At 38.5% G+C, this 15358-nt stretch overlaps 1 protein-coding gene and 2 long non-coding RNA genes across 5 annotated transcripts in view; 1 reads left to right on the forward strand and 2 right to left on the reverse strand.

The window, feature by feature from the left end:
* Window positions 1-15358, reverse strand: part of LOC101155006 (doublesex- and mab-3-related transcription factor 1Y) — a 39430-nt gene that overhangs the window by 8961 nt on the left and 15111 nt on the right. For 2 of the 3 annotated variants that reach the window (XM_078943253.1, NM_001309024.1), the window contains 1 exon segment: window positions 14329-14482. In XM_078943253.1, coding sequence (XP_078799379.1) covers window positions 14329-14482 — 154 coding nt within the window. 3 annotated transcript variants of the gene reach the window in all.
* Window positions 3577-5212, reverse strand: LOC144990219 (uncharacterized). Its single transcript, XR_013654228.1, has 2 exons — window positions 4814-5212; window positions 3577-4435 (listed from the first exon to the last, which is right to left on the reverse strand). It is a non-coding gene; the product is annotated as an uncharacterized LOC144990219 (long non-coding RNA).
* On the forward strand, window positions 4443-5483 carry LOC144990218 (uncharacterized). Its single transcript, XR_013654227.1, has 2 exons — window positions 4443-4590; window positions 5288-5483. It is a non-coding gene; the product is annotated as an uncharacterized LOC144990218 (long non-coding RNA).

Genomic DNA, 15358 nt, shown 5'->3' on the forward strand with positions numbered 1-15358 from the left:
GGCAGGGCTTAGATTCACCGCTTATGATTCCAGACCTGTGACAAACTATCAGCTGCTTCCTAATACTTAATAATGATTAATGACTAATGATAATTGTCATCCGTAAAATTAATATAATTTATTGGGTTTACTGGATTTAAACAAAAATAAATAAATAGAAAGGAGTCTGCATCAAAGGGAATTTGTTTCCATCATCTCACTAACTCACTAACTCCTAACTCTGGTGTTTGACAGACAGAAAAGTCTATTCAAGGTTGTGGAAAATGGACAAAATATCAAAGGAAACATCACGCTCATAAAGAATAAAAATAATTAGATTAAATAATTAAAATGAATATCCTGTATGGAACATTCTCATGTATAAAGTAAAATTTTTTGTTAAAAAAACAGTGTTGTTGCATAATGAGGAAATAAAACACTTTATGTTCTTAATTTGTTATTTATTTATTTTTCGTCCTCAAAAAGTATCGATAAGAGTACCGTTAAAATACCGGATCGATAAGCAGTATCGATAAGAGTAGTAGTACCGTTAAAACCTTAACGATACCCATCCCTAGCTATGAACAATATAAACGTCCATCTTTGAAAAAGTTGTAGTTGTACATGTTGTTTGTTTTCATGGGAGAAAGGCAGACACGCTGCAGATGCCCACTCCAGGATGACATCATGAAATGGGCGGAACCCACAAAGAGTGAAAGGCGGAGCCTCAGATATCGAGTCATCTTACTTCCGGATTAGAAAAACCGCTCAGGAAAATAATTCATATTCAATAAAAAGTTTTTTTACTTTGTGTGCCAAAGGTAATGTATTTTCATATACATTTTTTTATTCTGTATAATTAGTCTGTTTTACAATATTTTACTGAATCTGAGAATTTTCATCTTTAATAAAAGATTATGGGTTTCTAGAGTTACTTCCTAGAATGTCAAATGAAAATTTAACTTATGTATAGTTTATTTGTTTTTTCCAATCAACAATCAATGAGGGACAGAATACAAACCATGCATTGTTATCTAAAGACCATTAAAATGTAAACAACTTAACACTATAGTTTAGGTTTAAATAAATAACCATGTTACAAAAATCATCAAAAATGTAACTTTTGTCTGAATAGTTATCTATTTATAGGAATAAGATGCAGTTATTAAAAATGTGAAATTTTCAGATTTTAACTTCAATATAAATTTAACAATAATTTTGGCTTTGACACCAATGTTCTAGAGAGGAATCAGCATATATCCGCGCCACAATAAGGCTGAGTCAGCATTGATGCATTTTCAACCTATTTATGAATGTAACAGCACAAGGAGCTTGAGCCCCCACCTCAGCGGGCTGCTCCTGGTGGTAACACATTAGAAAAGTAAAATTTCTACATCTAAACTATAAGAATTTTCCTAGTTACCAGTCCAAATATCGATCAAAAATAGCTTTCAAAAGCCAACTAACCTATTTAATTAACTTTTAAAAGCTATAAAAAGTTATTTGTAGAATGAACTGAATGAGACCAAGCTACGATGCCTTAAAACCTTGAGTAAAGAGCATGTGTCGGTAACGCTTTCTTTTACAGTACAGTACTTACAGTGTACTTAAGTGGTATTTACATGGTACTTATTGTGTAACTACTGGGTGCTTACATGGTACTTTTTATGGAATGTACTGGGTACTTACAGTGTGTTTACATGGTACCTTCTATGGGACTTTACTGGGTACTTACATGGTACTTTTTGTGTCTACTCTGTACTGACATGGTACTTACTGTATATTTATATGGTACTATTTGGTTCATACCTATGTGGTACATACTGGGTATTTATAATATTCTTACTGGGTATTTACATGTTGTGCAAAGGTGTCTTTTATGGTACTTACCACATGTAAGAACAAGGTAAGTACAAATAAAGTACCTTGACCTTTAGGTCTGCACTCGCTGCATGTTTCATGGTATTTACCATGAATTTACCACAGAAACTACCCCTTAAGTACACTGTAACTGTACTGTAAAAGAAAGTCAGCCCTATTTCCACTCAACTACATGGTACTTTCAGTAGTAAAGGCTGGGTATGTACACGTATTACCTTCCTGTGCAGTGTACATACACACTTGGTCTTCTGACCTCACCAAATGAGACAATGCTTACCTGTTGGTAATGGTAAAGTAACTACATTGTAAAAAAATATACTGGCCTGATTACTTCTTGTAACATGAGGCAAGTTTAAAGAGACACAAGACAGCAGTGAAAACAACAATCTTTAATATGATACGTGTCTGCAGCATACAAAGTGTCATCACAATGAAATAGGTTTTAAGTACAAAACAGTACAAAGGAGCATTCCAAAGAACACATTATTGGCCTGAGGGTCGTGCTTTTTGTCCATCAAAATTCTTTCAGCAGAGTTTGGTAACGGTGCAGGACTTCTTCAGGGTTTGTAACTGCAAGAAAATTCACAATATGAGCTCAAATGAACAAAAAGCACAACGACTTTGATGAAATACAAAATATATTTTACTTATTTAATCATTTCTGTAATGAGTTTGATAAATCTCTATGATTTTTTTTATCGCTTTGACTGTAATGCTTGAAATTAATCAGTTATCCTCATTTATAAACATGATAATAAATTATTCACAACTTTATATTTTATTTACATAAACAAGAACAACAAAAAAGAAATCAAAGAAGAAAAAAATCAAAATTGCCATAAAAAAATCTAATTTGTTTAGACAAAGAATAACAAAAGTAATGTTTTAATTGGCAATTGCTGTGTGTATTTCTTCTTTATAACAGTGATGAAAGTCAGGCAAGGAAAAAATCCCTGAACTTTTCTTTGAGCGATATGGCGGGCACAGAGCGAAATTTTGGAAAAATACGTGGTCTTAGATGCATTCTGGTGCATTCTGGCAGCTAGCTATTCACTTCTTTATCAAGAAACTAAGACTAATTGGAGCATCATGATTTGTCATTCAAACCCCTAGTTTGACTCTCCATTAAGGACTTGCTGGTCCTAAAAAAGAATTTGGAAAATTGCTCAAAGTAACACAATCCTACAATCTACGCTTTTCCTTAAAGCTGCAAAACATACAATTGCTAAAATATAGTAACATCAAAGCCCCAAATGGCAAAAAGAACACCAATAACTATGATATTCTATGAAAATAACTCAGTTATTTATACATTATTTCTGCTTTAGAAATGACTGATGTACAACATCAACTTGCACTGTTTTCTCAAACTATAATTACATCAAAATATGGGATCTGCTTTAAACTATAATTCTATATATACATATACATCAATTCTTTAACACCAATACTAAGTAATCTGGGAAATATCAAAACAAACATACAAACTAAACTAAACATTGTAAACATTATTTTTTTAAGGGAGTGCGGGTCCAAACCATCAAATACTTATAATTAATGTTAACTATACTGAACTAAATCATGGTAATTAGGAAATACAAATAAATTAGATAGAGAAATGTATTCAAAATAAAAACTGAAACTCAAAACTAAAATTGAAATTATTTCAAAATGTGGTTTTGAGATTATTTTACACAAAAAAGTATTTGACCTACACTACCTTAAAAATCTTTTTTTTTTTTTTCCAGCCAAGACCACTTCAATTTGTTTTTTATCGTCTTCTCACAACTGAGGTCGTGACCACGCTCAATAATGACGATGCCTGCCATTATTTTAACACAAATTTGATCGCAAACTCTTCAGATGTGTTTGTGAAAGTTTAGCGTGGGTCCGCCAGTTTTGGTCTCTGGGGAAGCAAGTCACGCTGACCACGTGGTGCAGACAGAGCCAATCAGACCCGTCGACGCATCCGAAAGCAACTAAAACGTCCCGTCATTGGTCAATTAGGCCGGGAAGACGAAAGATGGCCACGACCATAGAGGAAGCGATCTGCGGAGAAATATAGAAAATAAAGCTAAAATTAGCTGATTTCAGACCATTTTCTAATCCGGAAAGCGATTTGTCCGTAGAGATCAGGTCTTTATTTCCCGGAAAGTACGTTCGGTTTGCTCAAAAACCCGGATTTCCGGGAATTCCCGGAAGACTTTCATCACTGTTATAAGTATTATTCCTACCTACAATTTGCATTAGCATGAAAAACATGGCAGTGTAAAAGAAAAGGAAAAAAGAAATAAATAGGCAATTTCAAATTCAACACAGTTATTCACAAAAATATGTTTTAATTTTCAAACAGTTACATTCACTGTTGGGTGGTATTGTTGTCTCTATCATATTTGAAAATAAATAAATAAATAAAAATAAAATAAAAACGGCAAAAGAAAAGAAAATGGGGAAAAGGCAGTTAAACTATTTAGTAATGTAAATAATATGTCCACTTGGTGGATTTAACTTACTTTAGCTTACTTTCCTGTGGATTCACGGATTCGTCAGGGATGTCTTCTTCACCATAGCTGATCTAAAGCAGTAAAAAGATGGAAGTACGTCATCATTATTTTAAATAATCGCCTTTCTTTGATTTTCCCAGAAAGACGTGCGCTCACTCAAACGACCACAGAACAACAGACTTTATCATTTAGGCTACGTGCTTGTTTTACAGGTGCCTCTCTCCTGGTAAGTAACAACAATGTTTGTAGATTTTCATTACAAACTTTGAAAATGTATACATGAAATAACTGAAATTATTGCAGTAAGGTAGACATGCTCTTACGTCACGTTTAAACACAGAGATAGTGGCTTGAAATCACGAGGTTAGCTTCTTTATAAAGTTTGATCAGTTTAAATATTTGCATGTAATTTATCCAATATTTTTAAAAAAACAAAAACACTGGCTTACCTGCCAGATGAAGAGAAATTCAAACTGTTGCGCGCGCCTCGAGGCTCTCCGGATTAATCTGCACGTTCACTTTGGGGGTAATTGTGCTGCATTCAAGTGCGCTGGGAATTTGCAACTTTACTTGCCCCGACCTACTTAACAAAAACACACACTCGGGGTGTTTTTAGTATTAAAAGTAAATATTTAGCCTTGTTGTTTTACATATTTTCCTGACATTATATAGTATATATTAAAACAAGTTCATTTTTAGAACAATATTTAAAAAAAGTTAAGTTTTGAATAATTTATTATCATGTTTTTAAATGAGGATACTTGATTAATTTCAAGCATTACAGTCAAAGCGATAAAAAAATTCATAGAGATTTATCAAACTCATTACAGAAATGATTAAATAAGTAAAATTTATTTTGTTTTTCATCAAAGTCGTTATGCTTTTTATGTTCACTTGAGCTCATATTGTGAATTTTCTTGCAGTTACAAACCCTGAAGAAGTCCTGCACCGTTACCAAACTCTGCTGAAAGAATTTTGATGGACAAAAAGCACGACCCTCAGGCCAATAATGTGTTTTTTAGAATTCTCCTTTGTACTGTTTTGTACTTAAAACCTATTTCATTGTGATGACACTTTGTATGTTGCAGACACGTATCATATTAAAGATTGTTGTTTTCACTGCTGTCTTGTGTCTCTTTAAACTTGCCTCATGTTACAAGAAGTAATCAGGCCAGAATATGTTTTTAGAATGTAGTTACTTTACCCTTACCAACAAGTTAGCATTGTCTCATTTGGTGAGGTCAGAAGACCAAGTGTGTATATACACTGCACAGGAAGGTAATACGTGTACATACCCAGCATTTACTACTGAAAGTACCATGTAATAGAGTGGAAATAGGGCTGACTTTCTTTTACAGTTACAGTTTCATTGTACTTAAGGGGTAAGTACCAAGTAATATTCAAGTGAACATACCAGGTATTTAGTAATGAAAGTACCATGTAGTTGAGTGGAAATAGGGCTGACTTTCTTTTACAGTACAGTTACAGTGTACTTAAGGGGTAGTTTCTGTGGTAAATTCATGGTAAATACCATGAAACATGCAGCGAGTGCAGACCTAAAGGTCAAGGTACTTTATTTGTACTTACCTTGTTCTTACATGTGGTAAGTACCATAAAAGACACCTTTGCACAACATGTAAATACCCAGTAAGAATATCACTAATACCCAGTATGTAACACATAGGTATGAACCAAATACAGTGATGAAAGTCTTCCGGGAATTCCCGGAAATCCGGGTTTTTGAGCAAACCGAACGTACTTTCCGGGAAATAAAGACCTGATCTCTACGGACAAATCGCTTTCCGGATTAGAAAATGGTCTGAAATCAGCTAATTTTAGCTTTATTTTCTATATTACTCCGCAGATCGCTTCCTCTATGGTCGTGGCCATCTTTCGTCTTCCCGGCCTAATTGACCAATGACGGGACGTTTTAGTTGCTTTCGGATGCGTCGACGGGTCTGATTGGCTCTGTCTGCACCACGTGGTCAGCGTGACTTGCTTCCCTAGAGACCAAAACTGGCGGACCCACGCTAAACTTTCACAAACACATCTGAAGAGTTTGCGATAAAATTTGTGTTAAAATAACGGCAGGCATCGTCATTATTGAGCCTGGTCACGACCTCAGTTGTGAGAAGACGATAAAAAACAAATTGAAGTGGTCTTGGCTGGAAAAAAAAAAAAGATTTTTAAGGTAGTGTAGGTCAAATACTTTTTTGTGTAAAATAATCTCAAAACCACATTTTGAAATAATTTCAATTTTAGTTTTGAGTTTCAGTTTTTATTTTGAATACATTTCTTTATCTAATTTATTTGTATTTCCTAATTACCATGATTTAGTTCAGTATAGTTAACATTAATTATAAGTATTTGATGGTTTGGACCCGCACTCCCTTAAAAAATAATGTTTACAATGTTTAGTTTAGTTTGTATGTTTGTTTTGATATTTCCCAGATTACTTAGTATTGGTGTTAAAGAATTGATGTATTATGTTAAAGAATTATAGTTTAAAGCAGATCCCATATTTTGATGTAATTATAGTTTGAGAAAACAGTGCAAGTGGATGTTGTACATCAGTCATTTCTAAAGCAGAAATAATGTATAAATAACTGAGGTATTTTCATAGAATATCATAGTTACTGGTGTTCTTTTTGCCATTTGGGGCTTTGATGTTACTATATTTTAGCAATTGTATGTTTTGCAGCTTTAAGGAAAAGCGTAGATTGTAGGATTGTGTTACTTTGAGCAATTTTCCAAATTCTTTTTTAGGACCAGCAAGTCCTTAATGGAGAGTCAAACTAGGGGTTTGAATGACAAATCATGATGCTCCAATTAGTCTTAGTTTCTTGATAAAGAAGTGAATAACTAGCTGCCAGAATGCACCAGAATGCATCTAAGACCACGTATTTTTCCAAAATTTCGCTCTGTGCCCGCCATATCGCTCAAAGAAAAGTTCAGGGATTTTTTCCTTGCCTGACTTTCATCACTGCAAATAGTACCATATAGATATACAGTAAGTACCATGTAAGTACAGAGTAGACACAAAAAGTACCGTGTAAGTACCCAGTAAAGTCCCATAGAAGGTACCATGTAAACACACTGTAAGTAACCAGTAAATTCCATAAAAAGTACCATGTAAGTACCCTGAAAGTACCCAGTAGTTACACAATAAGTACCATGTAAATACCACTTAAGTACACTGTAAGTACTGTACTGTAAAAGAAAGCGTTACCCATGTGTCTTCTAAACGGATCCTATTGTTCAATGATAATATTAGGGAAATCTTTTTTTTAATGGTAAATCTTGTCTTTATGTTAAAAATGTTTTATTTTGAGAACAGAAAACGTTGAATTCCTCTGGAGTTTCTGCAGCAGAACCAGAACACAGATCAGATGAGGTTCAGAAAAATAAAAAAAAACATCCCACCTATCATAGAAATAGACTTTGAAAAGAAAACTGAATGAGGTGGATGCTCATCATCAAAGCGGAGCAGCAGCAGGACTTAATGGTCCAGAGAACACAGTCAAAAAGCAGACAGGCCGGCGTAAAAGAGCACCGAGAAGAAGAGGGGGAAGCTCAGCTGATCTTCACCCTGAATAATCCTAGCTCTGACGCTGAACCACAGACGGAAACACAACCACTACAACGACAGCCACGAAAACCGCAGGACTCCTGCAGAAGATCTGAGAGTTTTCCCTCTACAGCACATGTGTCAAACTCAAGGCCCGCGGGCTAAATGTGGCCCTCCATGTCATTTTATGTGGCTCGCAAGAGCATTAAAGTTTTTAATTTCTTAAAATAAAAAGTACAAATTGGTGTGTATTTATTAATATCTAGGGGGAATCAGACTTGAAATATGAGACTGGGCAACTATACATTAGGACTTAAACACTGTCCAGTGTCCATATAATCTAACCTGACAGAATCAATTTAAAAAGGATTTATGCCAGAGTAACAAGCATTATATGCTTTCTATGCAACTGCAATTGTCAATTTAAAAAGTAATAAATAAATAAATAATGAGTTATTTAGGAGTAGGTACGTTTATTTTTCATTACCTTTAGTTACATGTATAAGTTATATCTGGCCCTTTGAGGACAACCACTATGCGGATGTAGCCCTCAGTGAAAATGAGTTTGACACCCTTGCTCTACAGCATTTGAATGCTTTAGGCCTTTAGGTGTCAACTAATGAGAAATGATACTTTGGAATGTGAACAGAAAAACATGACACTCTTTGGTTGTGGGTAAACGGTGAATGAAATTCACACTGCACCCTTAGGACCAGCTCAGGCTGGTTTCTTCAAAAGAAACAGATGTGGAAGCTCATCTGAACTCTGCTTTGGACCCAACAAGAGAATTCTGGTCCTTCTGAGATCAAGAACCTTCTGGAGCTCCAGACAGATGAGGAGCAGTAAGGAGGTGAAGCTCCTCGATGATTTCAACCATTACATGATAGCAGGAGATTTTTCTTTCAGCTTTTGACTTGGTGGTCAGAGTCAGAAACAATCAGCTGCTGTAACCAAACTCCCACCTTCCACAAACCACGAAGAAGCAAAGGCCGCAGTTCCACAAACAACCACTGGAGGCAGGCTGCAAGGTGGAGCAATTATCCAGAGACTCCTTTGTTAAAAAGTCAGATTTTACATCCAAAAATGAATGTATTTATGGATTCAAACTTCAAATAAATGGAAACCTGTTCATTAGAAATGCTTTTTGTCCACGGCCCCAGGTCCATTTTAGAGTTCCCTGTTGCTCTGCAGCATCATCAGAATCAGATGTTTCATTCTGGTTGTAACGGAAAATGGTTTAAGGTCAAAACACGACGTGAGAGCAGAGGAAACGCGTCTGAAACCTGTGTTGGATTTAAATACTTAACTTGAAGCAGCATTTATGTGAAATCCAAGCCAGTAAAAAAATATAGTCTTTGAAATGATGAATGTGGATCAATTCTGACCAAACATGTAAACGAAACTGAATAACTGTCAAATAAAAGCTCAATTAGCTTCAGGTGCTGCACAGTCTTGTGCTTCTTAAACAGTTTTACTTTATGTTGATTCCGTTTGGATGAATATTTGGTGAAACAACAGAAAATAAACTCATTTAAGCCTAAAGGACCTTTTATAAATAAAAACATTTAAACATAAACCAAAATTGCTAAAACATTTTAAAAACATGTACTAAAGTATGCCAACATTTCTCAGGTTTATGTACAAGGATAAAAAAATATGAATATTTCTAAATTCAGACAGTTGTTGTTTCTATTTATTTCCAAAAGTAAAAATGAAAAAAAAAAGGGCCAAATCAGAGCAGAAAACACTTCAACCTTAATCTGGATTGTTTCTGACTGATTGTAGTTTCTGACTCTCGCCGAGGACAGACGTGTTTTCCTCTCGCTCCTCCTGTGTCTGCACTTCCCAAGTGTGTGTCCTGTCTACCCCTGAGCTGATTTTTTCCAGCCTTGTCCAACTGCTGCTTTTTTGCACTCTGGAAATGGATCTGATCAACTGGTCTATGAATTCGATCGACAAAGTTTTTTCTACTTTAAGGAAAGGTAAAGCGGACCCTTCCTGCCCAGACGGCAGACGGCACCCATGCGGTTGGATACACCATCGATCCATGGGGCAAATGGAGGCTGGTGTGCCTGGCCCAGCTGTCTGTGGAAGACGTCGAGGACATGTACCTATATGTACCACTTAAGTAGATTGCTTGAGACCCCTGAACTTGTGCGGAAGATGGAAGCCACCTTGGAGCGAGTCTCTGCTCGGTTCGAGGGAAGACGGGCTAAATTCACCAAATATGCCTTAAAAAAGCAGGGCCAGTCAAGGACTCAGTCAGCAGAACAAACAACCTGCTGGCGCCCAAAAAGTATGTAATCTTATCGAATTCCCCAAAGGAACTGTGGACAACCGTCCTTGGCTCTACAAAAACAAAGCCGCCTCTACAGAGTGGACTACAGCAGCTGTTCACAGGATGGATAACTGCAACTCACCCCCCTGCTTGACCTCGGCTCTCCTACTCCTCCCTACCCTCCTAAGCCTCGTGTTTGTGTTTTGTCTGCATAATGTGCTATTTATGTTAAACGGTGTAGTTTTTTTCTTGTATCTACACATTGTATGCAGTGTAGAGATACAACTTTTTTTTGTCACAAATCCCCCGCCCCATCGTGGACCATCTGCACGCTACACCCCCTCAAGGCGCGCATCACACGAAGCAGCATGTCTTATGTCGTATGTCAGTGTAAAAGCTGTACATGTGACAATACAAGCTATTCATTCATTCCCTGACAGGTTTACAGCACCAGAAGCTGCAGCATCTTTCCAATGACGGAGTGAAAACCTGCTTTGGCTGACGGGGGCCGCGAGCTGAGCTCTGACTGTAAACCTGGTGGCTACGCCTGAGCTACAACTAATTTAAAGCTACATCAAACACCAACATCAGCAAACGGCGGTCAATAAAAGCTCCTGCATCATCAGGAATAAAGCTGTTCTGGGTTGTTTGCTTAGTTAATTCCTCCGTTCATACTGCAGCCTCATTTCCCAAACGAAGAGCCTCTCTGGAAGCTGTTAAACGCTTATTATTGGTTTGTAATTGTGCTGCTTGGAGCGCAGGCCCGACACGAGCTGACAGACGGCGCCAAGCTTGGAGGTCAAAGGCTAATTAAGCAGAGAGGAACCTTTGCTCCGGTATTGTTAACCGATCTCAACGAGGACGACTGCCGGGGAGGCGGGACGCTTAATCTCCATTTCTGTGCCCCATCATCCCTCAAAATGGGCTGTCAGTCCATCTCTGCTGTCAGTCCATCTCTCTCTCTTCCTGACGTGATCCATGGAAGAGTTATAGATATGCAATAATAATGAGCCGGGGGGGGGGGGGGGGGGGGGGCGATCAATACCTGCTATCATTACATTTAAACTACAGATTCATTCACGCTGACGGGTTAAGAAGAATGCCAAAGTAAAGGACACAGGAAAGGGGAAATATATGGTTGTAGAAAGCAGGAAGCCTGGCCGCGTCGCTGAAGCTGCCAAACGTGTTTAAGCAAGACACCGATCCGTTCAGAGAGCCGCCAATGTGCCGTCCGCCGTCGCTCCACACGTGGAGACGCAGACACAGACTGAGCGGCTTTCTCGTGAGATGACAGGACCTTTAGTCGCTGAATTTATCCACAAAAGACATCATTTCAAAATGTTTCATGCTCTAGTTTATGAACATTAAATGATGGAGTTTAGTCTGAAGAAAGAAAAATAATCATTTACGTCATTAGAAATAAAACTGTACTGTATGGATGTACTGTACGTTATCCATCTATGTCACCTATAAAATATGAACTCAAATAACTAATAACATATTGATATGTTTTAGATCAAAAATAAATATACATGACTATAAAATGTTTTTATAGTCATGTACTATATAGTACTCCCATCTGGACGGACTGTCAGCAGCTCCATCACCTATTTTTTTCTTCACCTTTCTGTCTTAAAAGCGAAGGTTGGAATCGACCCAGTGGCGGGGGCCTTTAGGCGGTATTTAGCCCGTCTGCAAACGCCGGGGGCCACGGAGCACTTAGGAGCCCGCGAGAGCGACCTGACAGGAAACGGTGTAATCACAGAGCAGACGGAGATGCGCTCATCCGAGGACGCGCTTTAGTCAGGATGAAGAGGAGCCAGAGCATCACAGCAGGTCATGGGGGGATGGTGAGCAGGTGTCTTCAGATGGGATCAGGACTGAAGACACCTGCCTGCTCAAAGAGGCAGGGTCCGCCTTGTCCAACCTGTCAGTGCCTTGTCCAGCCTGTTTTAGAGCACGTTTAGTGCTCATGGGGGGGCAGTTTGAGGATGAATAAGTTTTCTTCAAAAGTTGAAGTTTTGAGGGTGAAGTTTATCTTCATCCTCTTTATCTGCAGCTGCTTTAAACCATTAGAATGAGATCAGAACCAGATTAAGAAAACTATGCAAAACTATATTTAATGAATCATATTTGAATAAAGTGTCTTTGCTTCTGTTAGTTTTAGTTTTAATTGAAGCATTTCATTGTTTCTGGGATGAGTTTGATAAAGCTGTGATTTTTTTCTGGTATCGTCTACAAATAATGCTTAAAATAAACCAATTAATCAATCAATATAGAGTTTCCCCTTAACCCATAACCGTCTAGATGGAAGATAAAAAACCTGATGCCAACTTCAGCCTCCTCTGACCCTTCAGGATAAATAGAAAAAAGACCGTCAGTATGTCAGAGCTGACATTGGACCATCCGTGAGGCGGGCTGCTGTTCCACCTCTGCTTCCTACAGAGGATGAGTCAGCCTTTCCTCCATAATCTTTGGGGTGACGGCCGCCACGCCGGCAGGGATCGGTTCAGTGACAGTTCAGTACTGCAGAGCTTTCCGTCTGAAAGCTCTATCGCCTCATTTCTATGCTCTCTCCTAATTCAGATCACATCTTTGGATGAAAACCTGTGTTTTCTTACATTTCATATCTATGGAGTAAAAGCTGGGAGGATCGTTTCCAGGATGATTTTATCAGTTTCCCACATTATTAGGGAAGAATTTTGGAGTAATCTTCCTAGAGTCACTTCATTTCATTGAGTTTTTTCTTTTTTTTTAAAGCTTGAAACCTGACACTGCATTTACAGTTTTTGCTGTTCTATATAAAGCACAGCTCAGCAGAAGAAGATCCCAGTCAGAGCTACATTCAAAGTACTGCATGTGCAATAAAGTCAGAATAAAAAAGTATAATTAAAGTTTACATGAAATTTTACGACACTCCAGCCTAATGCTGTCCTCCCCTGGAGGCAGCGTGGAGAAAGTCGGGCTAAAACTTTATGGAGTTCGAGTGCCGCTTACAGGTAGGGCTGGGCGATATGGCCTAAAAATAAATCTCTGATTTTATTTTTTTTAATTCGATTTCCGATTTTTCCCCGATTTCTTTTTCTTTCCCCCACCCTACTTAACGAAAGCAATAAGTACAAACGGCAGACAACTTAAAGCAAATGTTGCTTTTATTTAATCAAACCCAAGACAAATGTATCGCCCATTTCTGGTATAATAAATAAATGAACACACTCTTGGAATCAAAGTTAAATATATCTTAATATATCTTACTCCCTGGTGTTTAAATAATTTTGTCCTGTTTTTTGTCTAATTTTGATATTCTAAACCTGTTTTCACTTGTCCAAAATAAAAAGGTTACTTCTTTACTTAAAGTCCCAGCTGTGTTTTAAGTCACACTTTGTAGTCTAGACTAAAAGGAGACAAACATTCAACTTGACAGAAGCACCATTTTCTCAAGGATTAACAATACAGCTCATATCTGGGGTCTAAGGTTTTAATTAAATTAAGAAACCCTCTTCTTCTCCACGGAGAAAATGATGAAGCAGCAGGAGTCACGGTCAACCCCACCCCCCACCCCCCGCGGCTGCCTCCTCCGAAAACAAAATCATACGGCGGCTGCATCGCAAATGAATCTACCGGTACAAGTAATAATTACAATGCAGTAATCTTTACTAACAAATAACAGTAACAAATAACTAGCTAACTAATAACTAACTATACAGGCGTAGTAGAAGGAGTATGTCTGTCAAGGCGTGTGCATGTTTAAGAGGACTGAGCACGTGCCATGCGAGCGCGCGTGAGAGCCTTTGACTTTGATGGGCTTTAGGCAGCGTGGGGGGGGGGGGGGGGTCTCTTCCTCCAAGTCTGTGGCAGTAAACCCAGACCAGTTCCAAACAACAGATGATTTTATTCCTTTCTTGGGAACAAACTTCCCACTGTCACTGGTGGCCATGCTGTCGCTAGCTGCTTCGTGTGTCGATTGTCGCGTGTCGCCATGTGAAACTAACGTTACGGAAGCTCTGGGGAGCCAAAAATGCGCCACATAAAAACTCAATTTAGTTATTTTTGAAATCGCCCGTAACAAAAAATTCGAATTAATTCATTTGATCGATTTATCGCCCAGGCCTACTTACAGGCGGCTGCGTCGTCGTTGTCCTCCAGGCTGAAGTACGGCGGCACCGGCGAGCCCAGGCCCTGGGGCAGGTAGGTGGTCCCGGGGTAGAAGGAGTGCATGCGGTACTGAGAGGGCATGCTGTGGCCGGACAGGCGGCCGTCGGAGGGGGGCATCTGCTTCAGACAGAGAACACAACCACTTAGCATACAAGGAGGCTAAAACTGTATCCAGGATGTTTCTCTGAGTAAAACTTCTTAGGAATGACAGATTTATCCTGATTTAACCAAACCCCACACCTGCAGAGAAAAGGTGGCAGCATCCGCTAGAATCGGAGAATGGAACATGAGGGCCAGCAGGCCCCACCTACTTTGATTCAGGCGTCTGATTGGTCAGTTTATAACTCAAACTACAGAAAAAATATCATGAAAAAATAAGGATCATCATCCAGAACGGTTCTTCTGACCAATAGAACGACTGACGAACAGCTGTTTGTTCCTCTGCAGAAGTTTATGAGATTTTGGCTTCTTGAAGCCACTTCCTGTTTGGAACGCATAGGGGGAGGAGTCACTCAGTCCAGTTCTCATGTACAGTCAATGATTGAAATGGTCATTTTCATGTTAACACATGAACAGCTTAAACAAACAGATCTAACCACAGACTCCTGATTTCCTCCAAACTGAGCCGAGTCTGTCTCTCTGCAGCCCCCCTCCCTCAGTGAAACTCAAACACAAGCCATCTGCTCGGCAGCAAAAGTTTTCAATTTCATTTTTATGCAATTTGATTTCTGTCAGACGGTAATCCGTCACCTGTATAGTCCACCCCATCAGCTCTGCGACAGCTTTATAAATTGTTATTATGCGACACTCGGCTGCAGCGTTAAGGCCCGTACACACCGGGACGAATATTTGCCAGGCGTTATTCGCCAGCGTTATTCGCCACTTTTTTGTGTTCACACCCAGGCGATTTTCGCTGACGATGAGCCGAGCAAACATGCAATTTCCTTCCCTGACATTAGATGGCGCTTAATGTAAAACAGAAATACTCCTGTA

The sequence above is a fragment of the Oryzias latipes genome, assembly GCF_053564925.1.
Source record: "Oryzias latipes strain Hd-rR chromosome 1 unlocalized genomic scaffold, Olatipes_Hd-rR_3.1 chr1_Y".
In the NCBI taxonomy this organism is placed as follows: domain Eukaryota; kingdom Metazoa; phylum Chordata; class Actinopteri; order Beloniformes; family Adrianichthyidae; genus Oryzias; species Oryzias latipes.